The following is a 26,809-nucleotide window of genomic DNA, read 5'->3' on the forward strand; positions in this document are numbered from 1 at the left end:
GATAATCTGGTTTTTATACCATGAACTAATTCATAAACGATTAAAAAGGGTATCATAAAATTGTGCAAATTTACGAAGATATATATATATATATATATTAATATATTCTAGATCAGTATCAATGTACAGTTTCAAAAAAATCGTGTTTCTAAATTTGAATGTAGCATTAAGCCCGATGGCAATCCATCCATGATAAAATTAAGTCAGTGGAATATTTGTAGCCGTCAACAAGTGAATTTTTCGGGGATATTTACTTTATCCTTTCGTTGCCATAAAAATCATATTCAATTTGATTATTGCGCATCGAATGCCATTGATATCAGCTCACATAATCGATATGATCTGCTGATTGACCATCCTTATCATAATTTTAGTAGTAAAATACAATGCCGCTCGAATCATAGGCTATGTGCGTAAGTATATAGAAAATCATATAAATCGTTTGATTATTGATCGGAATATTATTATGTGATTGAAAATAATACTTAATCGAATTAATTTGATGAAATTTTTTTTTGAACATAACTTGTTTTTTTTTTTATGGAAAGTTACTCATAGTTAGATAGATTATGTGGCTGTGGGTGACAAATCACATAATAAATAAATAGTATATCTAATCGACAATATCATATATTTGTATGCATGCCTCAGATATCTCCATTGTTACTAGATTAATGAGGATGTTGCTTACTTTCCGTATGTCAAATGAACTAAAACATTACAATTTGTATTCCTAACAGCAGTCAAAAAAATATTGAGCGATCGATTTTCTTTGGCTCCAACTTTAGTTATTTATTTTTCTTTTGATGAGGCACAGCTGGTTTTATCTACTTAGACGATGTCGAAGCTCAGCACAGTTGACAAGGAGAAATCCCAGAGACGAGGTACAAGGTACGAAATAAAAGTTTATTTTAATGAAAGCTGAAAGCTGAACAGTTGCCTTGCACCACCTGTTTCATATTCATGTAATTTAATCACAGTTTGCTAATTTCAATACTTTTTTTTTCCAGCATATACCAAGAGTATTGTTTATTGTTTATTGCTTTTGAAAATTGTTTAATTCTTAGCCCGTATCCATTTGCAATGCCCAGCTGCTTCCTAATCATCATTCAGTAAGTCAGTTAGTCAATCAGCAACAAACTAACTGTTTAATATATATATATATAGATATTAATAATGTATGGGTGGTTAGTAGCCGCAGTTTCATTGAGAGTGCCACATAAAAATGTTTGGCGGGCGGGCGAGACAATTAAGAAATTGTTCAATTTGTCAAGTGTAATAAATTCATAAAAGCCCAATATTGGCAATGATTATTGAAGCCAAGGCACAAATATTGGGGTTTCCATTCACGCGTTCATGATTACGTGATCAACCTGCACAAATATATAAATAAGTAATGCACCAGTAGCAGAATAATACATTGGAGGCTACTGCAACCTCTGAAAGCGGTCAATAGTCGCCAAAAGGTTCGGTTCAGTTTACCAACAACAAAAAAAACAAAACTAAGCTTTGCACAGAGGAGACCCAAAAGTTTTCGAGGGGGACTCGGAAATTTGATAGGTAAGTGAAATGCGTAGTTGACCCTTTACGGGCACGTATCCATATCGAACTGACGGATTGCTTGGCGACTGAGGGATTTGGATTTGGTTTTGGCCAACTTTTAGTAGTTTTTTTGTTTTTATGGCTTTGTTTAATGTCTTTATGGCTGTGACGTCGTCTTGGCGCTGCTTTATCACTGGAAAAAAATACCAAATGCCTCATCAGAAGTGCGAAACCAATTTTAAATATTTAGATAAAAGTTGAACGAAAGCGAAAGAAGCAAATCAACTGATATGGAGCCAAAAAACACTTTAGATTAGGAAAACGGCCCCACGTCGACCTATTTCAAATTCTGCTAAACATTCCGCACAGTGGCAGCTTTTCGTATGTTTGCATTCAAGTTTGCCCGGAGGAAAACCCCTTTCTGTTCCGCTGCACACAAGTGAGACATGTGTTTTCTGTTGCCATTGTTGCTGTTGTTGTTGTAGCTTTTATATTGGTCTATATCCTGCACTTGATTGGAAGCCGGCAATGCACGACGTTGATTGACTCGCCAAAGGGATAAACAGTCCCAGTAAGGACATTCACCATTTGGGGCCACTTGTTGACGTCGCTTTCACTGCCAACTAGGTTGCCTGCCTGCCTGCCTGCCTGTCTGTTCGTCCGTCTGCTTGTCTGTCTGTCTGTCTGCCTGTCTGTTTGTGTTTGTCAGCTTGTATTGTTAGCCAAAAAACAAAGGCGTCACCACAAGACACAAACTAGACAGGCAGCGTCAACAGCAGCAGCAGCTTCAACAGTCTCAGGCATGTCGAGACAATGGTCAGTCAATTCCAATGCTGCGAGATAGAGAAAAATAAGCATACATACATGCATATATAAGTATATGTATATACATATATATATATAGATGTATATATATCATCATGTGTGTATGCATGTGGCTGTACTCTCTTCTGTATATCTTGTCCCTGTCTGTTTGTTGCTTTAAACAAATTATTTTTAGCACAGCGCCATAACTATTAAAAGAAAATTAATGATTTTTGCTTCTCGCCTTCAAGTTGAATATAATAAAAACACAATTTATGCATGTGTCAGTGTGTGCGTCTGTCTATGTGATGGAGCCTTCAAAGAACGACAAGGACACCAGCCTGGCGCCATGCAACTAAAAAACTAATCACATCACCAGCACCAAATTCTATTAGCGCCAAAGGATGTGCCTAGCTGGTTGAGAATGTGCAAGGCTCGTTGCACTCAGCAAAAAATGGTTCTGGCTTTTCACAAAAATCTCCATACTTTTGGCGCCAGGGATAACTCATTTTAGATAGTTTATTGCAACAATGGATGGTTGTATTTTTCTGAGATACTTCAGCTTACATTATTCTGAAATTTAGATAAAATTTGTCTAATTTGTCTAAACATTAACTCAAGCATTTTTTTGTTTCATTTAGATTATTTTTCTTTAGAAAAAAGTCTATCAAATTGTAAGACATTTTTTTTAGAAGTTGCTTCCATTTTAGGTCGATTTTTTTGTGAGTGTGTGAAAGGGGTTCTCGGGGTTATATATTGGACGAGTAGATTGCAGCAAGACCATCTCGACAGTCACGACATTATTAGTATGCAGGTGGTTGTAGGCATTCAGATAATAGCATCAGCAAGTGTGTGTTGCTATGCGTGCCACAATATAAATTATAGTGTGCACACACACATATATGTATGTGTGTGTGTGTGTGTGTGTATGTATGGATGGATGTGTACATCATGTATGGAGAGCCGCTGCCAGGCATCGCCATGTAGAGCAACAGGGGGCCATATCCATAGCCATATTCGAGGCAAGTTAACAATTTGGCAACTCGGCAGCTTGACAATCGAGCGGCGTTGGCAAAGAGACCAAAACGCACAACGAGATATCATTTTGTATCTAATAGTTTTTGCACACTAATGTTTTTCAGCTGCCTGAGCAGTGCTGCACTTTCTGTAGCATTGTATTGCTTGCGTATTGTATCGAAACAATTGAGTACACTAAAGATAAAATATCACCTCGAATTTGAAAGAAAAAAAATCCCCCTGAAAACTAAAAAGTTTCTCGAGTTGTTTGAAAGCATTTCTTATCAGCGTTTTCAAGTTCCGATTGCGTTACGGAATTTCAATTGGTAATAATGCAGTTCCGATTCGAATTCCAATTCCGGTTTCACAACCTGTCTCTAATTAAACGAATTACGAAATTTCTTACAATTTTAAACTTTCAGAATAACAAGGTGAATTACCCTTGGTGTCAAACGTAATGCGATTCTCGAGTACTCAGGGAGCTACATTATTCTGAGTGCGAGTACATACATACATATGTACTTCCATGCAAGTATATCTGTATATATATATATATGAATACTATCTGTATAGCAATTTTTAATCGTGCAATTTATATGCTACCTCTGAATTTGATAATTTCATTTGAAGTGAGCCATAAGTATTATTTATTAATTAAATATATGGCATTGGAAGCATTAACAGTTGCTTTAACTAATAACTATATTTGAACAACATTTTAGTCGGGTATATAAAATCTTTTAATTGTTTGTTTGGTTCCGAATTTGGGTTCAATGCATTACGGCACATTAATTCATTTTAGTATTTCATTTTTTTTGTTGTTGTTTTTTGAATACAATATCAATACAAATCACACAAATCGCTCAGTTAATTAAATATTTGTTTATTTAGGGTGCAAGCATAATTTTGGGTGGCAAGAGGAGTTGCTTGTTTAACTGAAGGTTTGTTTGAGAACTTCGTATCAAAGAGTTTTGAGTGGCTCGAGTGATTAAATTAGTTTAAATACTTTGTGAATAGTTGTAGAATAGAGTAGTACGGAAAGGGAACGTTCAAGGTCTGTCCATGACAGACTTAATGCATAATTGTCTGCCCAACTAATGGAGTTTATTGGTGGCGTGTTTGGTGTTCTTGTTGAACATCTTTAATTTGCAAAAACCATGGCTTTAAATAGCAGCAGTTTAGATGACTTTTTAATTGTGATTCGTTGAAGATTTTCGTCTGAATGACCTTTAAAAGTATGTGATTTGTCAAGAATAAGCTCTCAGTATTTGTGTGCTGGTTGCGTTGCCTGGGCTGGATTTGTGTCGTTTTTTAAAGTCGACTTGTGAGGATTAAATAACGAGTATTTAATTAGATTTTCAGCACTGTTTTATGCTCGTCTCGCACAAATATTTCTTATACATGGGATTGCAAGAGTTATGTGAATCGTGTTCTGGCAACGAATTCATTTTCGCTGCATTTTCCTTGCTCGCTAATTATTTTATTTTGCAAACAAATTCATTTTCTGCTCAATTAAGTTCTGCATAAGGTTGGGATGGAAATAAATTATAAAAATCTGTATTCAAAAGAAAACAATTGAAATATTTATTGTTTGTTCTAGACCAAGCTATAAAATTCTCATTTTTGATTAATCTCTCACTAGCTAATAAACAAAACATTTTTGCGCGCAAAACAACGCTCTACAAAAAAATGATCCAATTATAAAAAAAAAAGAAATATAATTTATTTCCGAGCATTTGCTTATGCTGCTAAGTCTTAAAGTCTATTCAATCATTATGAATCAAACCCAAAAAGCTGTTCAGACTAAAATTGTTTATAATTTGAATAGTGTGCTTATAATATTATTAGTTAACTGCCCTCAAGTTGTATCCATTGCTGCCTACGTGACTCATGTAAATATATCTATACACATTCATATATATATATATATATATTTATATAGAATAATTTATCAATTCTGTTTTGATTCATATCCCTAAGCGTTGTACAGTCAACGTGATTGCTGGAAAAGCGGAATAAAATAATTCATTTAAACTATTTTGAATTTAAGTATGAGTTTCTAAAGAATGTGTAATTCTAATTAACTTATAACCCGGTCCACAAATTAAATGTTGTTAACCGGGGCTATAAGTTAATCTTACATTATTTAATTTTTGTTCATATCTTCGCTGTTTGAATTAGATTCAACTTGGCGTATGACAGCTATAAAGCTAAATTCGTGCTATAAAAAATATCATATGATTCCACAGAATTGAGATAATAAAACCTATTAATATTTATATTAAGTTTATTATGATCGTTGCATTGGATGAACACTTGATTTATTTATTTTTGCCGAGAATGTGTGTAAAATAATATTCAGATTTCATATTTCATATAGCATTTGATTGTCTGATTTTCAAATGAATAACTTATTAGTGTTTGCTTGTGGATTGTGTGTGTTGTGTGTGCTGTGTGTGTGTTCTGTGGATAGAGTGTTCGACCTTCGGTGGACACACAGAGCATTAAGAATATCATTCTTTGCTTGTGCGTCACACAAATGTCAGCTACACATTTACATTGCCCTTGAGCCCGCCGAGAGACAAATGGCAGTCCCCAAAAACTAATCGCTTACGAGCGGAAAGCTGCCCTATTTGATAATGGATGGAAGTAGTGGATATATGTATATATGCATATATAGATATATGTATGTACTACATAATATATGAATGAATATAGTGTGAGTGCGCAAATTTCAACAAAATTATTGTTTGGACAGCAAATGCTGTTGAAAGAGTTTTCGCTACTTTGGAATTAGCATTACAAATGGCGATCTAAACTGTTAGATAAAGGCAAAAGTGGCTTGAAAACAGCTGACAAAACACGATCCACAATAAATCGCAAATCGTGAATGGCCAGCAATAAAGCTAAACGCCCAGACATATGCATATAATAATAATAATGCATATGTTATATGGCATGGGCAATAGACAAGTACGAGTACTTTGTCTATTACAATATAAAATATACAATATATTTGTTTCTGGCTGCTCAATGGGCGGCCTGCTTAGCATGCACAGTGTGATGAGCGGCCAGTTGCATAACTCTAGTTACAAAATATTCAACTTGCCGTTCGAGCGAAAAAAAAAGAAAAAAACAAAATGCATTCACTGATTGAAATATGGCTATGAAAAAAAAAAAAGTGCCGAAATCAGTATGCGATGGCACGGCTCAGTTTTATTTGCTGTTAACAATAACAATGCCACGGCAATTTCAAATATTTAATAGACAGTTCAAATTGAGAATCAATTAGGAAAAACTCACCCAAAACTCACAAAAAAAAACACACACACAAAAAGAGACAAACAAACAAAATAATATGGACAACGTGAGTTAACCGGCACTGATTGCGTAGACAATGTATCGCAAAGATAGTGAAAATCGAAATGGAATGGAAACGGAACGAGGCACTATTGTACTAAGCAAATCAGACATTAGATAATCGCCGAAATGGGCCACTACGACGACTACGATACAATTTCGCACCAGTAAGAACAAATTGTGTGAAAACCCAGAGCCAAAACCCAAAACCCAAAAAAATATAAGAAAAAGAAACGAAACGAAACGAAGCAAATCGAAACGCAACGCAACGCAACACAACGCAAATTGCAAGTTTATTGTAGCTTGCTTAAAAGTACTGGGCAATATTTTTGCATTGCTCATGACAAGTATGGCTATGGCTATATAGGTCTATGCATATAGCTATAGCAATCGGTATGAGTATATGGGTACATGGGTATGGGTGCAAATGTGAGTTTATAGCTAACTGAGACAGCTTTAAGCGCCTTTTAATGTGCTTCTGCTGCTGCTGCTGCTTCTGCTGCTGCTGATTCTGCTGCTGCTGATGTCTATAAGAAGAGAGCTGTTGACAGAGACTCAGAGGCAGAGATGGAGACGAAGCCAAGTTGCGTTAGCTGATAGATACATATACATATACATATGCATAAACATACATCGACATCTACATCGACATCGACATCGACATATAAAATGTTGAAAATGTTCGCGACGCCAGTCGCATGAAAATTGTCCGCAGCTACCGAATATGCTGTTAATTTTAATTTTAATGTTTATTTCATTTTCGTTTTTAATTTTTTTTATTAATTCATATGTTGTTGATTCTCTCTTCTTCATTTTTTTTTGGAGGGCATTCTGTGAATATTATGCGACAATGAGACAGCGACAAATTCAAGGCAAAGTTGTGGGTACTCTATCTATGTGTGTGTGCAGCAAAAATGTGTGTGCAAATGCCACACAACATATTTATTAAGATCCATTGGCACAAGATACAAATAAAATAATAAAAACAATAAACTACATTATGTACATGTACAATACATTATCTGTTGACGTACCAAAAAAAAAAAGGCAGCCAGAAGAAATATAGTCGTTAAATGTTGTTGTTGTTTAGATGTTGGTTGTTGCTGGTGTTGCTGTTTTTGGCGCTGGTATTTGATTTTTTATTTTAATATTTATATCAGACTCTAGATATAAATTAAACAAATACACATGAACAATGCCACACACATAGAAATGTATCTATAGATACAGATACAGATTTATGTATGGATGTCTGTTCATATGTATCTATGTATGTATGTATAGATACTCGAATACTTCTTCGCGGAATATCGTCACAACAATAACAAAACAAATTTTTGCTGCTCTTTCTTCACAAATTAGAATTTATTTTAATACACGGAGGTCACGTTCGTAGCACGAAGGCAGCGCTGCTGCTGCTGCTGCTGCTTCTGCTATTGTTGCTGTTGCTGTTTCTGTTGTTGTTGACGCACAAGATATTGAAATTGTCAGTGTGTATGGGTGTGTCTGTGTGTGTGAGCGTATGTGTGTGTGTGCACAAAGCTGCATAACTAAATTAAATGCATTAAGAGTAATAACAGCATCAGCCGAAGTAACAACAACAACAACAGCAACAAACACAAGCAGAAAGAAGAGCAGCAACTGCGGTCAGCAGCAGCAGCAGCAACAGCAACAACAGCAGCAGCAGCAGTCTCAGCGGCTACTGCTCAAATGCAATCACAAATTGTGACTGTGACGTCACAAATGCGCCCAGCGATAACACAGACTGTGTATCTCCGAGATACAATTGGCTCACATTATGGTTGCCTAATTTACAAGCGCACACGCACACTCGCACACACGGGTAAACAACACTCGCACACACAAACACACACGCGCGGGTTAAATCGTATTATTAATTTTTGTGTTTCGTTACAAAAATGCTTTGGTTTTCTTTCTGTTTTATTTCCGAAATATACAAAATATGTAAGGGGGAGATATATATTCTTGCGCTGCGACGGTGACTACCGGCGAGTTGTGACTGCGACTTGAAGATCTCGATCCACATCCAAAACGGATCGACAACGTCGACGGCGGCGGCGACAGCGACAACAACGACGACGACGACGACGGCGACAGCAGCGACGACGACGACGACGATTGCCTGTCAAAGCAAACGTCAAACTGATTTCGCTCTGAGCTGCAAAGCGGCGCGATACGATACGAAATACAAAACAATACGAGAAATACTAAAAGAAAAGAAAAACTGAAACAATCTGCGGGATACAAACGCGAGGCGAACGCACAGCACGAGAAGTGCGAGTGCGAATGCGAGTGCGAGTGCGAGTACGAGAACGAGTATAAGTGCGAGAATGCGAGTATGAGTGTGAGTGTGAGTATGAGTATATCAGTGTCTGTATCTGAACTTGGCAACGCCAATCGCCAGCGTCAAATACAACAACAACTGCAAAAACAACAGCAACAATAACATCACTGTGAGCAAGCAAACTGAGAAAGAGAACAAGAGCAGCACACACAAACACACACGCACACACACACATACACAGTTAAATCAAAGCAAGACGCAGAAAGAGTGCCGGAGAGAGAGAGACCTGAGCGAGCGCACCTAGGAAAGAGCCATGGAGAGGGAGAGACAGACAGAGACACAGACACAGATGGAGCACAAGGTGAGCTGCTGCTGGCGCTGAGCTCGTGAGCGATTCACAAAAGAAAAGAAGGTTGAAGATATTAACGATCGTGCGTGCATGAGAGGCACGAGCTGACCGACCCATGTTGACAAAGTGAGCAAGAGAGAGAGAGAGAGCGAGTAACTTTACAAAAGAGTGGCACGTGACTCTGTGCGCTGCTGCGGACTGTCAAGAAACGATCGAAAGTAAAAGAAACGCAATTCACAATTGCCTATGCTTATTTCTGCACGACAAATTTAAATTGCGATGGCACAAAAACAATGAATGAATGAATGCGTGTGCGTGTGTGTGTGTGTGTGTTAAGCTTTAGCTTTAATTTTGTTTCTGGCTGTGTCGCTTAGCAGCATTTGCCTTATTTTTTGTGCTTCGCTTAACGAGCTTTTGTTCTTCGGCTGTAGCAGTAACTGTAATTGCGCTTGCGTTTTGCTTTCGCCTTATCAGCAGTCAGCTTTAGTAAGTATCAATTAGTTAGTTGGCTAGTCAGTGCGCTGCATGCAAGCAAATCACGTTACAGGCACCAAAAAAATTAATAAACAAAAAACAACAACAACAACAACAAGCCCCCTTTCCTCATGCCTAATGCATACTCACTGATTATATTTAAATTCTATGGCACGCCATGCACACTATAAATATGTATTATTATTGTTACCTGATGCTGTTGCTGCTGCTGCCGCTGCTGCTGCTGCTGCTGCTAGTGCTGCTGCTGTTGTTGGCGGATTTGTTGTATTTGCACAGATTTTTGTATACTGCAATTTCGTTGCTAATTAAATGATGCACTCACTCACCATTCGCCACTACACACACACAGATAAAACAGTTTCTCTATGCCTATATACGGGATTACTTATTGCGGAGTGGCGCGCACAAAAGCACAAAGAATTTGCCGATAAAACACAAACATAAATCAATGCGAGTTCATTTAAATGGTTAACACAGGCGCAAGCCACCAAATTATTTTTGTTCAATTAGAAGCGTGCTGCTGCCACTGCTGCTGCCGCTGCTGCTGCCGCTGCTGCTGCTGCTGCTTGTATTGCTGATGTTGAACTAATACCGATTCAGTTTCTGATTCCGGCCAGATAGAAGATAGTCACGATGTGGGCCAGCGGGGCGCTCAGTCAGTCGGTCAGTCGAGCGAGTCAAACATTCGAACAATTCTATATAATTTTTTTTTCTATTTTCTTTTCTTTTTTTTTTGTGTTTTGTTGTTGTGTGTGTGTTTGTGTGTGTGTGCGTGTGTGTGCTGCGTTTGTGTATCTGTATCTCTATATCTACAAAAATGGACGCGTTGCTTTCGTCGTTGCGCGCACTTTGCGCGTCGTGTGTCTATCAATTCTGCCAAAACTGAACTAAAACTCTCAAGTGTGCAAAAATCCTACATAAGTGAAGTATCGACGATGGCAGCCACAGCGAGCCGAGCGCGCTTATGTTGAGCAGCTGAAGCTGTAGCTGGGCAAATGTTGGTATTGACGATAGCGGACACCGACACCGAAACCGACAACGCATCACAAACATTAACCCTATTACAAAGGCAAATGCTACTGCCGGATCCCAGGACAATTATCGGCTCTCCAAATGGCTGAGAATGATATAGACACACACAAACACACACACACACACACACATACACACACACACAGAGAGGCAAACAACAACAAGCACACAAACACAATTCGTTTGGCTTGTTGCATGCCAGCCAAGTTTCCCCCAATGTTGAGATACAAAAAGCTTTGCAAGCTTCCATCTAAGGGTGGTTTACTTCCGTCGCCAGGTAGCAAGCAAAGCCGCACAAGCCACGAAGCGAACTGCAAGCTGAGACCGAGTTTGTTTCACACACACCAACACACACACACATATATATATCTATATATATATATATCTATATACTTGCGCCAGCTGCCTTTCATGCAGCGGCCATAAGTGTGCTACAGTTTTTAAGGGGCGCAAGCGCCGCATAAAATATTGCCTGCGAAATGTTGCCAAGCAGCAAGTTGCTCCAATCAGGCCAACAGCGAGACTTGCTCATATTATTATTATTATTATTACATATATTATATGTTAATATGCAGTTTAAGTTTTGAAATTGTGATAATATCTTATTGTTAACTGTCTGAAAGGGTCTTTCATAGTGGAATACCCAAATAGAAATTCGGTTATTTAAAATTTCCTGGCACAGGCTATTATAATTTTTCTTTCGCATCAGTTCCTTATTTTTAAAAGTATTTATTAATTTGTATTTAATGATTTGATTTGATAAATTTCTTTGTAATAGTTGTTTATGTTAGTTACTTTATGTTATGCTTATGTTATCAACTCGTGTCACTTTAGCATAATTAAAATAGGATCCACATCCTCTCCTAGCTTAAGCTAGCTTAAGCTTAACATAAGCATTTCAATTGTAAACCAACCCTAGTACTGCACTGAAGCAAACAAAATAAATTTAATTAAGTTTTATAATAAATCCAAGAAAATCTTAATGAATATAGGCCATATTTCTACATCAGATCTGAGTACTATAACATTTAGATGCATTTACAAATTGAGCATAAACATAGATAACTGAAATGTTGCTGTGCAAAGCAAGAAATGTTGCCAAGCGTATGTTGCTAAGCATGTGTGATTTGCAGTTGGGGAAGAGAGCTGCAGCTTTTATGCTTGTTGCCATTGACAACTGTTGCGTGTGGCCCCGAGAGCCGAAGGCTGACTAGCCAGCGACAAATAGGAGTCAATACACATACACAGACACACACACACACACGCAGACAGACAGAGTGAGTGAGTGAGAGGAGGGGAGACGAAGGCTGGCAACATAATTACGCGCTTCTCGCCGTCGCCGCATTCTCGCTGTAAAGCTCTGTACTAAAAAGCCACACAATTGTTGTATTAAACACGTTTGATGTGTGTGCACTGCTTGCTGTACACATGTTTTCTTGCGCTTCCCTTTGTGTGTGCTATATGTAGGTAATACTCTACACACACACACACACACACTACTACTACTACACATGGCTTTTTAATACTTAGTTTGGTATTGGTAAATAATAGCGATGCGAACAAAAAAAGGGCAACTGCTATTGTACTTTATGTAGGCAAGTTGTGCGTCTCTCTCTGTGTGTGTGTGTGTGTGTTTGTGTGTGTGTGTGTTTGTATCTATAGCTGGGCACATTATATAAAATTTATAAATACTTTTAAAGCGATGCCTGCAAAGGTAGCTGTGTGTGCGCGTGTGCGTGTGCAGCGAGCAGTGGTATGCTGAGAGGGTGTACGCAAAAGGGGGGAGGCGGTGGGTGGTGGGTGGTGGGTGGTGTGTGTGGGTGTCACTAGGGACGCTTAGGCGGCTCGTGAACTGGCGACTTTATTGCTGTATTATTGGCCTTTAATTTGACCATCAATATTTTGCCAGGCATCAGCGTGAATTTCCTGCCTTTTCCATTTGGCTAATTTGTGTTATGTTTTTTCTTTTGAATTTCAATTGTTTTGTTTTCCCGTTTTGTTATTTTTCCTCTTGTTATTTTCTTTTACGATACGCGTTTTATTTAACTTGACTTTACAGGTCATGCAATTAAATTGATTTATGCCACAGATATTTACTTCCAGCTCCGATTGAAGGACCAGCGCAGCCCTTGCTATTAATAGCCATTGAAATACTCCGATTCTGCTGGCAAATCTGCTTACTTGTTTATAGCCATGCATTTTAATTAGTTTCCAGTTGTTTGTGGCATTAATCCTTTGCTTAATCGGCTTCCGTATATTCCTATTCGAAGAAATTACAATTATTTCTGATAATTCTGCATTGCAAAAAGGTTCTTTCTGCAAAATCTCCCTTTCATTTATGTAGTTTTCGAATTTCCTTCAAGTTGCCTCGCAGCAGTTGCAGCAACTGCAATTACGAGAGTGCAGCTTCCACAAAATCCTTGCCACTTACCACACTCAGAGGCGTATGCAGATTTTCCCAAAGAGGGCCGCTGAATTTATTTCCAAGTTTTCGTCTTTTTTATTTTTTACTTTTTAATGGTCTCAGAAAATCAATTGAGTATGAGACAAAATGCAAGAATAATAAATTGTTCAACAAGTCAGAATGATCTTATCGAGTGCGATCGACTAGCAAACACCCTGTAACCAATTGGCTTAAATGATGTAATGAAGTAAAAATGGCACTTGCTTTCCAGCATCATTCGATGCAAGAGAAGCTAATGTTTTTAAAGTTATTACACCTTGAAGGAGTCTCCATTCGAGTAGGCGGGGCAAGGACTATCTGCGCTCCACAGCACATCCGGTTAGTCGCTGAATTTTGCGATATTTCACACCATTTTGTGAGCAAACCCCATTATTTGTTGTCGAATTGTGTCGATCCTTGAATCCCAATCGATAGACGCATATACAAAGTTATAACTGGGAGATATGCCCTCGCTGAAATGTACTTTTATGAAAATAACCCCTGCCCCCCTTTACCCGCTTGGCAGCACCGTCTCTGGCCACACTTAAGGTGCATAAATCAGGCTGCTTGCGGCCTGAGGCCGTTATGAATTATGAAGAAGCGGGCGGAAAATGATTCTCGTTGCCACACGGCGCGACTGAGCGCAAAACTTGAGCTGTTTATGGCCGGGGTCCTGAACGCACTTACCACTTGCCACTTGCCACTTGCCACTTACCGCAAGTCCCTTTTCTGGAGGGACAGTAACAAAGGTGCTCATTACCGTGTTTCGAGGGGGGTATTCAGCAGCGTTCCCCCCAAACTTTGCCTTAATGTAGTTAGCACTTGATTTCAGCCACCCCCCCTCCTTCCCCTTCCACTAACCACTTCCCCCCTCTGACGCCATTCGACAATTTCACGCATCCATTGTTTTCAACAACATTTGTTTTTCATCACTTTGTTTTGTGTGCATTTTGTGGTCGACACTGGGTCTGCCGGGGGGGTTTGGAGAGGGTGGAGAGCGTGGCAGGGTATGTGGAAATTTCCAAACCACAGCCACTTCTGCGTCTTTATGACTTTCAGGCCAAAGGGCACAAAGGCAAGCCAAATATTTTTGGTAGCAAAAGGAAAACAATGTGCATTATGCGGGTAATATTCTTATGCAACGAAAAGATGTTTTTTGTTGTTGTTTTTTGTTGTTGTTGTTTTTTTTATGATGTTTTGTTTCCTTTTTTTATGTTGTTTGCCCAGCCACTTAGCGAGCCAGGCCCCAAGCTGTCTCTCTCTCTCTCTCTCTCCCTGATTTAGGCCTGGTCACATGCTGTGGCTCTCTGGATCTCAGCTAATTAGGATGGCAATCAGCCATTTTTATGGGACTCTTACGGCCAATTATATTAACAATATCCGTCTTGATAAGTATGCGAATTGGGCTAAAATTAAATCGATTTATTATTCAATAAATTGAACGCTTACGCTTACAATAGTTGTAGCTATAATTTACTTGGCTTTGGAGTAGTGAATGGGTGGTGGGGGTGGGTAGGGGTGGGGGGTGGAGCGTTGCCAGTTTATATTTTTAATATACCATAATAATAATAATAATAAGAATTATATGTTTATGTATGCTTTATGCTTTAGGCTCATAATTGTATTTATGTCTATGTCCTAGGGTGTAATATGGTTTATGGATCAAAATGCAAGTGTATATTTATGTGTGTGTGTGTGTCTGTGTGTGGCTGTGTGTGTGTTCACTTAGAATTACATAAAGTATATATATATGTGTCTGTATATAGATATTTACTACTACATAGCAATTATTGATATGTACACAAGCTTTATAGCCTAAAAGACAATTTTTGAGAAGAAAAAATCATAATAATAAAAATGAAACAAACAAAAATTGCTCGCTAAAAAAAAACACAAACTTCATATACCGAGGGGTGGGCGGTAGGCGTGGGGCATGACCTTAGGTACCCTAACAACTAATCAATATATATATATATATATATATATATATGTATGTATGTGTGTGTATATTGTATATTTTATTTAATTGTTGCAGCTGCTTAGAAACTAGATACTATTAAATTAAATACAATGCTCGAAAGCTTGTCTTTTATGCAAAATGTGGAAATTGAACATGCTACACGATCTATATATATATATATTATATGGTATATATATATGCTATATATGTATACATATATATATATATATAAACAATATGTTTGTTTGCTTATTTATGGGCATGTTTGTGGGTGCAGCTGCCAAATGCTGGATGCACTTTTGTCTTAGCCAGGCTAACGAGTTCCAACTCACACACACACACGTGTGTGTATGTGTGTATTTTCTGTGTGTGTGTGTGTGTGTGTATTTTGTTGTTGTATTTGATTTTTTATTTTTCTGAAAAATATGACTTTGGTATTCCTTTTCATATGCATATCTTGTCGGCACTCTATGAACTGACCACAGCATCCTTAAGCAGACTTGCACCCACTGCACCGCTGACCCCGACACCAACCCCCCCAATTCCTGCACCATTCACAATCTCATCTGTGAGTTGTTGTTGTTGCTGCTGCTGCTGCTGTTGTTGTTGTTGCTGTTCCTGCATTGTTTCCTCATCGGTTGCCTCGTTCTGGCCAAGTTCCTGGCTGTTTTCATGCTTGAGCTCATCATCAATGCTGCTGCTGCTGCTGCTGCTCCTCACTGCTGGCTCCTCAACAGCAGCAGCCGCAGCAGCAGCAATTGGCGTCTCTGCCTGCTGCCGCTCAGTGCCTGCTCCTGTTTCTGGCTTGGCTGCTGCTGCTGCAGCTGCTGCTGCTTGGTTTGCTGCCACCAGCACACCCGAGTACTTAATGCCATTTAGCTCGAGATTGACAATCAACTGCTGCTCGCCATTTGCATTGGTGCCTGGGAAAGTAAGGGATTAGGATGAGGAAAATCGAATACTTCTGCTTCTGATTACTTACCGTTGCGTGCCACTTGAAACTGCATGCCCGAGAGCAGGCTGAGCGTCTCGAGGGGATTCAGTTTGGCATCGTTGGCACTGCTGCTGCTGATGCTGTTGTTGTTGCCGGCATCCTTCGCACACGACAAGGACTGCGTCTTGTTGCTGTTGTTGTTGTTGTTGCTGTTGTTGCTGCTGCTGTTGCAGTTGACACTGCTCTTCTTTTTTGTGGACACCGGCGAGCTGTGACGATGCGATTTGGATGTGGATGATGATGTTGTTGTTGTCGTTGTCGATGTGCTGGGTGAGTTCTCAATGGCCGAGTCATCCGACTTGTCCAGATGATTCTGATGATGATGATGATGCTCATGATGCAGATCATGATGCAGATCGTTATGATCATGATGATGATGGTGCAGGTGGTGTCCATTCAGCTGCTGTGGCTCACTTTCATCTTGCAGCGACGATGAGTTGCCGGTGGTGTTATGCTCCCCATTGCCATACTCATCCTCTGGTTCACCCTCAGACACAGCATCCTGCTGCTGCGACTGTTGCTGTTGCTGCTGCTGCTGCTGCTGATGATGATGATGATTGTTGGCGGCCTGGTGATGAAAACCGGCGGCGGCTGCCACAGCGGCCATATTGTGTGGATTCAAGTAAAAGTTGGCGGGAAAACCGGGCGGCATTAGGCCACTGCCCACACGTTTCGCCGGCGGCGGCTGAAGTACCGTTTCCTCCAGATCCGTTGGTTCTGGCGTCGGATCGCGTTCTCTTTCCCGTTTTATGTGATTCAAATTCAAAGTTGGCGGCGAATCGGAAAGGTTCAAGGCTTCGCTGCAAGTGCAAGAAACAAAAACGAAAGCTTGCCGGTTAGTGTCTGGGCTAAGAGAGTAAAAGCTCTTGCTTGCTACGGGCAGTAGAGCAGCAGTGGAACTTGTTCAGTGTCTAGACTAAGCGACAAAATGTGTGTGCTGGTGCATGTCTAAGCTAACTTACCGTTGCTGTGGTGAGGTGTGCGCCGAACCGGTTGGACTGCTATTGTGGTACATATGCCAAAGCGCCACCTGTGCACTCAGCGCATCACGTGTGCTCAGCTCGGGGCTTTGTGAGCGCTGTCGCTGCTGCTGCTGTTGTTGTTGTTGTTGTTGGTGATGGTGCAGCGATTGTTGTTGCTGCTGCTGCTGCTGCTGGTGGGGATGTGTGGCGCCCAAAACTGGCGCATTCTGTTGCTGCTGCTGCTGCTCCTTCTTGGCCTGTATGAGCTGCAGATACTCCATCATGCGATTCTCAATCTCCTGCGTCACCAGATTCGGCATCTGGCCAAAGGCCGGTCCGCCCATCAGCCGTCGATGTGCTGCTGCCGCTGCGGCCGCTGCCTGCGCCTGCTGATTGTTCGCAGCCGCCGCGTGTGTGACCAGCGCCAACGGCGACATCTGTTGCATGCCCCCAGGCAACGGTGGTCGCGAAATTGTTGTCTGCAAAAAAAGGAAGCCACATTTCAGTTAGCTTTGTTTTATATACATATAATATAGTATAATTATAGTCAACATAATATTCCAATTATGAGCAAGGATGGGGGGACAGAGTATGTGCTAGTCGAGCAAGTACTCACCAGTGGCATCTGATTGTGCATGGCCTCGTATTGGCCGTAGCTGGAGCGACGTCCTTCGCGACGATTGCCATCGATGGCCGCCTGCAGTTCGGCGGGAGTGCTGAGGTTCTTCTTCTCGCACTCGTAGGGGTACAAATACTTCATGTATCTGAAGAAAGATGCATAAAATTATTAATAAGCGCAGTCAACATGCATCGGGCAACGAGTGCAAGTAAAACACATCGCACATCGCACATTGCACTGTCGTCGTCCTGTTGCCTGTTGCCTGTGGCAACTGCGACTTTATGTTGAATTAACATGTAAATACGAAACGTGACGAGCAACGCAAAGCAAACAAATCTCAGCGGAGGAGCAACAGGTAACTTGCAACAGGCAACTAACTGGAGTCACTGAGTAACTGGGATCGTTGATCGATGGCCCCTTTTGATCGGTTTGCCGTTGTTTGATTGTTTGAGATTGTTTGCTCTTTTCCACTGTTTGATCAGCGCATAGTTCTCAAGCAGGTGTTGAATGGATTATGTATATATATATATATATATATATATGAATATTTGTATAAATGTACTTATAAAAAGGGTAGAATCAAATAAGCAAGAGATCTAAAGGGGCATCTCTGTCTATAAAAGTAATTTTAAGGCGTTGATGCCAGTTTTAGAGATAGATAGAGAAATATATAACTTGATCATATTTCTATAATTTATTTATTCATCTTTCTAACAACATATGAGATTGGTCTAAAAAATATCACTAATTTGGAAAACTTTTTATAATTTAAATATGTCTTTTGCTGGTTTCAGGTTGAGAGTAAATTTTGTGTATAATCCGAATTTACTATTTTGTATACAGGAGTTTTTAAACTTAAACAGAGCTGACTGAACGAAGGCTGAGGGCAGCAAGAAAGACATATTTCAATTATATTTAAAATAAACTGAATTAAGTCCAATCAGGCAATCAGGCTAATCACAACTATCGCTACAGTTACAGGGTATCTGCAGGAGTCAGGCGGAAAACTTACTGGGTGCGCAGGGTGAATGCCGCACTGGTGATGCTCGATGGCAGATGCAGTCCCTTGATAATCTCCTGCCAGAGCTTCTTGTTGATGACATCGACGAGGCCGCCGCGTGCTATCACCAGATTATATAGCTCATACAGATCCAGCACCGATTTGGCCATTATGGGCAGGCGGTTGATGGGCGTGCCTGCGATAGAAACGACAACAAAGATGAGCAATCAATGTGAAAAAAATAGGAGAAAAAATTGAAAGAAAATGAAAATGTGGAAATTAGCAATGCGTCTGTTTGCGCTATAAAAACATCCACTTGTGGCATGTATGTAAATGTTTTTCAATGCGCTTGTTAAATGCACCAGCAAGCAAAACACGATTAAACGTTCCCATAAAACAGATTTATCGCATTGTTCGAGTATCTCTTTCTCGTTTGGGCCTACTCTGTGCATCACCCCCGCATCCGCACAATCTTCGGCAATTAACACTAGTTGAATGCTACAACAACAACAACAACAAGAACAACAACATGAGGAGCACGCTGCCTGTGCACCGATAAAAACAGAAATAAATCCAAATTGTTGTTGCCGACTCGCTACAAAAGGCGTACACAGATGTTTGTACATATGTCGATGTATGTTTATGGCGGCTAATCATCATCATCTTTGCCATCAGTTCTATTTCCCATTGGAATCGTATTATTCGATATTCACTTGCCACGCCCAAAACAACACGCCCACCGCCCAGTTGGCTGCCAAACTCATTTGCAGCAGCCTCGCAGACCCCGCAACAAGGCCATAAAACGCTGAGACTCTAACGAACTTATAATGCCCTCCACATTGAAATTGGGATTTAAGTTTAAATTTATCCTTTTTGGATGAAATTGTTAAAGCTTCTTCAAAGAGAAAATCACTTAAATGTGTACAAAAGACTTGTTCAAAGTTCGCTCATTGCTATCAGAGTCTTGTTTGAAAATATTGGCAAATGTTTAATGTTGTTGCAAGTGTATAAACAGGCTGACACAAACTCAACAACAGTTGGCATGGACTCCAGTTTGAGTAGCGCAGTGGCGCATATAAAAATCAAATCGACTTGCATAATTGTTGTGCTCGATACGTGAGTAACTTGATTTTGTACACAAGAACAATTTGTTCAATATCATTTAGTTTAGTAGTTTGTTGTTGGTAGTATGCAGCTTGTGCCTCATTCTGTGCCTCATTCTGTGCCTCGTTCTGTGCCTCGTTCTGTGCCTCGTTCTGTGCCTTTTGCTGCCCAAAGCCTCTCGACTTTTTATGAGCCCAAAGGAATCAATCAAACTCGTTGATGGACGTGTTGATTGAATGAAAATACATTTTTGTTTTTTGTGCATATAAACAAATGTGCGGCGCAAGGGGGCAACGATGATTGCCCCTGTGCATATCACATAAAAACTAAGAAAAAAAAATATATATATATATAAGCAAAAGCAAAAAGGAATAAAACGAGTAAATCGAACGATTTATTTTGTGGCAGGGGCAGACAGAAGATGTATTGATATGCGATGATGCTTTCATTTGAATTGCACTGCACGAGCCACAACACAACAGCCAAAACATAATCAATGGCAATTTAATGATTAACTTTGCTCCAGTCTCACCGATCATTAAACTCTTCAACAAAAACTCACAACATATCCCAAAGTGCGCCTTTGGGGTTGAAGTTGTCGGATCGAATCGGTTTTTCGGATCGCAGAGACTCTCCTGGCAAAGACATTGGCTGCACTGGCACGCACATGCAACACATGTCTACAAATATATATAAATATTTATATATCATTTATAATTAGTTAATGGCACTTGCAATCATGGGCATCTTATACAAAACTAGTTGATAGTCGATCGACTATCCACGCTTGGCAACATATTAGTTAAACCAACTCTGCTCATGATAATAGTCGCTTCTATTTCTAAATTACAATCTTTAACAAAGTAATAAAATACATATATTGGTGGCTGCAATAATAATAATTAAGTTGAGAGGCGCAGGTTTGGAAAGTAGGCTAGTTTTGAAGTGATTTCTAACATTAAAAAAGGCTCAGACTCCTAGGATTTCAAAGAGAGCAAAATTTGTTCTTCAATTAAAATTATTATTTTATTTTGTAAAAAAAAGATGCTCACAGAAATAGCTGTCATAGAAATAGGCGATTAAAATATAATTTGCAACATTTAAATACAATTTTAATAATATTTCGTTGCAGCTTTTTGCTCAATCATCTTGTTTTTCAAAGTAAATATTAAACATTATTAAATATTGATTATGTTTTATTAAAAAGTTGGTTATAGTGAGCAACTGTTTGCTTTGCAGTTGTGCCTCAAATACACCTGTCAGAAACTGCTACACGGATCTATGTTGAAATTGTATTGGAATTTGGCTTTAAAGCTTTTTGAAATGGACTAGCGATCAATGCCACAGATCACAGATCACAGATCGCTGGTTTCTATTTATTTATTTATTTTTATGCATTGTTTTCTTAGATGTCATGGCATTTTAATGGAATTTAAAGAAATTTGATAGAGTCTGAAATCATAACGCATCTCAGTCGCTAGTCTCGCTAGTTTGACAGTTGATTTAGTTGGGTTGCTTGGATTGTGGCACTGGTTGCTGTTGTTGTTGTTGTTATTTGTGCCCCTCCCCCTGCCCCCCTTGTGCCCACGGTGGGCGCTCGTTGGGACGGATCTGGCAAGGGTCTGTCAGACGAGCACTGAGAAATATCTACAGAAATAGCGCGCCCGGTTGATAAGTGATTGACGTCTTTTAATTAAGAATTGCGCCGCTCTTCGCTGCACAAACACAAACACACACACACACACACACACATACATATATATATATATATATATACACACACAGATACAAACAGGGACGCGCATATTTAGTTTTTATATATATTCATTTTTTTTTCAGCATAATTTCCGTTATATAGTTGTGCAACTAATTGTACATTGGATAAGCAGCAGATACGTGTATATAAATATAGTTATAGATACAGATACAGATACAGATACAGATAAAGATACATATGAGTACTCTATATAGAGTATATATAGTCAATGCGCTGCGCATTTTTCGGCATTTCCACCAAATTAGGGGTGGGGTGGGGCTTGGGGGCAAATCCACAAAGACACTTTAGTCAGAGAAACCCAGCGACACAATCGGTGGCAGTCTCAGACAGACACACATACACACACACACACACACTCACACACACACAATACATACATACATATGTCAAAACTTTAACGCATGTGACAGATTAAAATCCATTAAGTTGTCAAGTTTGGTTGGGAGATATATATGTATATATCTATATGTATATGTATATGTATTTATGTAGATATGTAGGTATATAGTAATATATAAATATCTGCATAAGCTTTTTTGTTATTGTTTATTATCTGTGCGTGTGCTTGCATGTTGTATAAAACAAATAGGAAAAACACGTTGCAAGTCTAGCTTTGTTTGGCATTAGCGAGTCTATAATGAAACAACAGCAACAACCTGCCACATAAAATGCACTCACACATATACATACACATATATTTATATGTGTGTTTGTGTGTGTTGCTTGTAATTTTTTGCTTCGCACGAAACATTTTTGCTTTGCATGTCGCAAATGCAAATATAAACAAATTTAATGCACTCTGCAACTCGCAAATACTTCAGTTGCATTCGCGACTCTGACTCCGACTGCGGCTGTGGCTGTGGTTGTCGCTGGGCAGCTCGAGGACGCCGCGACAGGAAGTGGCAGTAGGCTGGCCGCCGATTGCATGCCACATGCTCAAAAGCACATTTGTGCAATTGTTAATGCTTATAATTAATGACGAAATGCAGTTAAGCATTTCAAATACTTTGCCATTTAAAAATAGTCTAGACTTTTTTTCTTTTTCTTTTTTTGGGAGGCCACATTTAAGTACCAATATACACAAATGTACCGCCGAGAACTTGCCACGTTGCCTCGACGCGTTCTTGAGGCGAGCGTGTGTTTGACGGTAATTTGGAGTGACAAAACGACAAAAGTGCGGCATCATTTTGATGAAGATGATGATTTCACTAACATTCGTTAAGATTTCTGCATATTTTAATGCACTCACACACACACACACTCACACACTCACACACACACAGAGTGAGAGAGAAAAAAGCCAAAAGCGAGAAATCAAACGGCAAAGTGCCGAGAAATTTATTCAATTAACATAATTTGAGTCCGTCCGCAAAGCAAACACTTCAAATTTGGTTAGCTGACTCAGCGCGGCTGTTAACACACACACACACACACACATACACACAGACAGACAGACAGACACACATACATAATGCAAATGCAACTACAGAAGTGTTGCTCAAGTGTTGCATCAGCCCCTCATCCCCTCTTCCTCCCATAACCAAATCTTTACAGGGCACTTACCTCGCTTTTGCATAAACGAAAACAAATCATCGAGAAACTCCTTGCGCTTGGGATCATCATTGATTTCGTAGAGCTGCGAATAGAAAACAGACAAATGCAATATTATTATTATTATTATTATTATTATTATTATTATTATTATTATTATTATTATTATTATTATTATTATTATTATTATTATTATTATTATTATTATTATTATTATTATTATTATTATTATTATTATTATTATTATTATTATTATTATTATTATTATTATATTATATAGAGAACAATAAAAGAGCTCAGATAGAGTGAGAACAGCCGCTACTTGACTTGTGGACCAATGGATTTGCGCAAAATGGTTGCCACACGCTATTCTATTGTGTTGCACGGCTTTGTTGTGCTCTGTTGCTTGCTCAATGTTGGCCAACAAACAGACAATAGACGCCTTGACAGGCGGCGACACTGAGCAACATGCCACAGCCAACGGGCAACAAGCGGCAGGGGCGCGTGTTGCTGCTCTTCATTCACTCATTCATTCAGTCGACCATTCAACTGGGGGTTGAAAACGTTCACGAATCGTAAACGTGTGAAACACCCCAATAAGCATTAAAAAGGGCAAGTTTTTCAGTTGCGTGAGTGACTCAGCACAATGCATAATTAGGTGATAAAGATGAGAATGCCTCCTGTACATAAGTACTACTTATGTATTTATCTATATACATATATGTACATAGATGAAGGGAGAGAATGCATAACGATAATGTCCATAGAAATGTTACAAGCACTGATTAAATTCCCTACTTGACACTAATAATAATAAAATGTAAAAAAGTTAAAAATGAATCTTCATTATTTTTGGCCTGCTTAGCTGCCATTAAATATATTTAACTAGTATAAATATGATATAAAATATAGTTAGTTAAATGAATTTAATTTGAATTGAAGAAAACAATGTTATAAAATATATATTATGATTATTGCAAGATGGCCATAAACTGTGACAAGCTCAACAGTCCAACTCGAATTCTGGTTGTTCAGCTTAAACATTTATATATATAAATAATAATAGTGGATTCATTCATTATTCACATTTCTTATGCCGTTGTCTACTGAGGCTCCTCGTGTGCATACTTTGACCCTTTGACCCATTCGCCAGAGAATTTTCTCTAGCATTTTAGTTTCTTTAGTAAAATGATTACAGAGTCCTAACTAAGACGGCATCAACATCCAAGCCTAGCTTCGGTTGTATGTGTATAAAATTAATGACAACATCTGAGTGAACTCATCAAATTTGGAATTCATCATACCATCCGCCTACTGCAAAGGAAAAGGCAACAGCAACGGCAACGGCAAAGGCAAACGGCAAAGGAACAAATGCTTGATGGAAGATTTAAGTTTGAGTTTTGTTGCTTTTGCTGTTGCTGTTGTTGTTGCTGTTGTTGTTGCCATGTTTGGCCATGTTTCAGTCTACAGTTGGTGCACATTCTAAGTCAATGCGAATGATGATGAACTGCCTTCTGCTTCCCTACTCGCATAAATGATTTAAAACGCGACTGAAGTTACAACACTCCAACAAAAACAACAGTAACTTGTGATGGAGTCTCTTCCGATCTAAAGCTTGAGTTCAACATGTTGCCAGCCAGAGGCTGAGCCTGAGCCTGAGCCTGTGCCTGTGCCTGAGAGCGAGTAAGAGAGACACAGAGAGTGTGATAGAGAGAGCGAGGAGCAGATGGAGACTGACGAGCTGCCAAGCGTCGTCGATTCATTGCCATTGCCCCCAACTTCGACTTCGAGTTCGACTACGACTACGACTCTGACTCCAACTCCGACTTCGACTCAAACTGCAACTGCAGCTCACAACTTCCACTGGCTGACTGTTTTTTATGATGCACGACGCCCACAAGAGTTATTGTATATGTATGCAGACACACACACACACACACACACACACACACACATATACATCGTTGTTTGCTTGTGTGCGTATTTCATGTATATATTTCTCTTTTTGGACAGGCACAGGAATTGATTGAAGTTCAACTTCAAGTTGTTTTACGTTTAATGCTTTTTGGCATTTATTTTATCTGACGAGCTCGAGGCAAAAACAAAAAAATAACAAATTTTTTTTTGTATTTTTTTTTTTTAATTAAAGTTTTCATATATATCTGGTTTTTTTCTCAGCGTTGTTTTTTGTTTTTATATGCCAATGAAATTGCAAAATGTGTAATTTATGATCGTCTGGCTGATGAATATATACCTCCTGTATTTGATCCTCCGAGATGAGCATATTGGCAAATTACGCGCACGCAGATACACACACACACAGATACACACAAGGACACCAACACCAGCACCGTCACCGGCACAATTAACTCAAGTTATCAATTTATATTGAATAAATTCTCGATTTGTTAATCAATTTGTTAGCCCGGTTTTTGATTTCTATATATACTGTCGCTGATAACTAACAATTCACGCAGAATGCAGCCACATTGATTGATCAACGCGACGATGCAACGCCATCAAAGGTCGTTTATCAACTAAAAATATTGAAAGTATCTCGTCGAATGCAGCAATATCGACAATCGACGCTGACGTCGCCGTCGCCGTCGCACGCGTAGTGTACAAATCAAAACACACACACACACACACACACACGCACACACTCGTATCTCGATTACCATGTGTTTGTGTGCTGCCTGCCTGGCTGCCTCTCTGCCTGCCCGCCTGCCTGCCTGCCTGCCAGCGTGTCTGTGTGCATTAATAATATGTACCTCTCATAAAAATGAAGTCCGCTTTTCGGTTATTGTGAAAAACAGATACAAATCGTGGCATGGGCAACCCTTGTGGCAAACCTGCTGCTGCCGCCGCCCAAGTCCAAGTCCGAGAATTGATCAGGGCTGGCTTTACTTGCATCACAGCAGCAGCAGCAGCAGCCGCAGCCACTGTCCACAGGTCCACAACAGGCCACAGGCTACTCAACAACAACAAGTCCGCTGATCCTCTCTCTCTCTGCGCTCCGCAATAAAACGATAAAAATCCCCTAACAGAAGTTCTCTAGACCAATCATAATCGTTTTTATAACAACACACACACACATGTATATAAATATATATATATATATAAGTAACTCTTGTGTCGCGTCTTGAGGACACATGTCACACACACACACACACACACAGGCAGACATGTACTTTGACATCGCCTTGGGTTCGGTTATAAAAATAATCTTACTTATTTGTCGCTAACAATTTGGACTAGTACCTAAAAGTGCAGGCTATGGCTATGCTTGAAATTTGAATCCTTGATTCTGGGAATTCTCAAATGCGTTTTGCCAGATCAAAGTATGTGTTAATGTACGTCTCTGTATGTGTGTGTGTGTGTGTGTATCTGTGTGTAATTTATAACTATCAGCGTAGTGCAGATGCCATTGCAAAGTGCAAGGTTTCCAATGGATATGCTACTAAAAATTATATAGCAACGATCCCGTTGCAAGTT

General features: G+C 39.4%; 1 protein-coding gene across 4 annotated transcripts in view; it reads right to left on the minus strand.

Annotated features, from left to right (window-relative positions):
* Positions 1 to 15,070: 15,070 nt before the first annotated feature.
* LOC6560149 (protein dead ringer) overlaps positions 15,071 to 26,809 on the minus strand; it is a 28,455-nt gene continuing 16,716 nt past the window's right edge. For 3 of the 4 annotated variants that reach the window (XM_032734240.1, XM_032734239.2, XM_032734238.1), the window contains exons 6-11: positions 23,327 to 23,399; positions 18,895 to 19,078; positions 17,880 to 18,027; positions 17,264 to 17,742; positions 16,290 to 17,101; positions 15,071 to 16,230 (exon numbers count right to left, since the gene is read on the minus strand). In XM_032734240.1, coding sequence (XP_032590131.1) covers positions 15,776 to 16,230; positions 16,290 to 17,101; positions 17,264 to 17,742; positions 17,880 to 18,027; positions 18,895 to 19,078; positions 23,327 to 23,399 — 2,151 coding nt within the window. In that variant the 3' untranslated portion in view covers positions 15,071 to 15,775. Of the gene's footprint in view, positions 16,231 to 16,289; positions 17,102 to 17,263; positions 17,743 to 17,879; positions 18,028 to 18,894; positions 19,079 to 23,326; positions 23,400 to 25,568; positions 25,789 to 26,809 lie in introns of those variants that run through there. The other variant, XM_032734241.1, reaches the window with a different exon arrangement.

This window comes from Drosophila grimshawi, unplaced genomic scaffold (genome assembly GCF_018153295.1).
Source record: "Drosophila grimshawi isolate 15287-2541.00 unplaced genomic scaffold, ASM1815329v1 contig_1367, whole genome shotgun sequence".
Lineage (NCBI taxonomy): Eukaryota > Metazoa > Arthropoda > Insecta > Diptera > Drosophilidae > Drosophila > Drosophila grimshawi.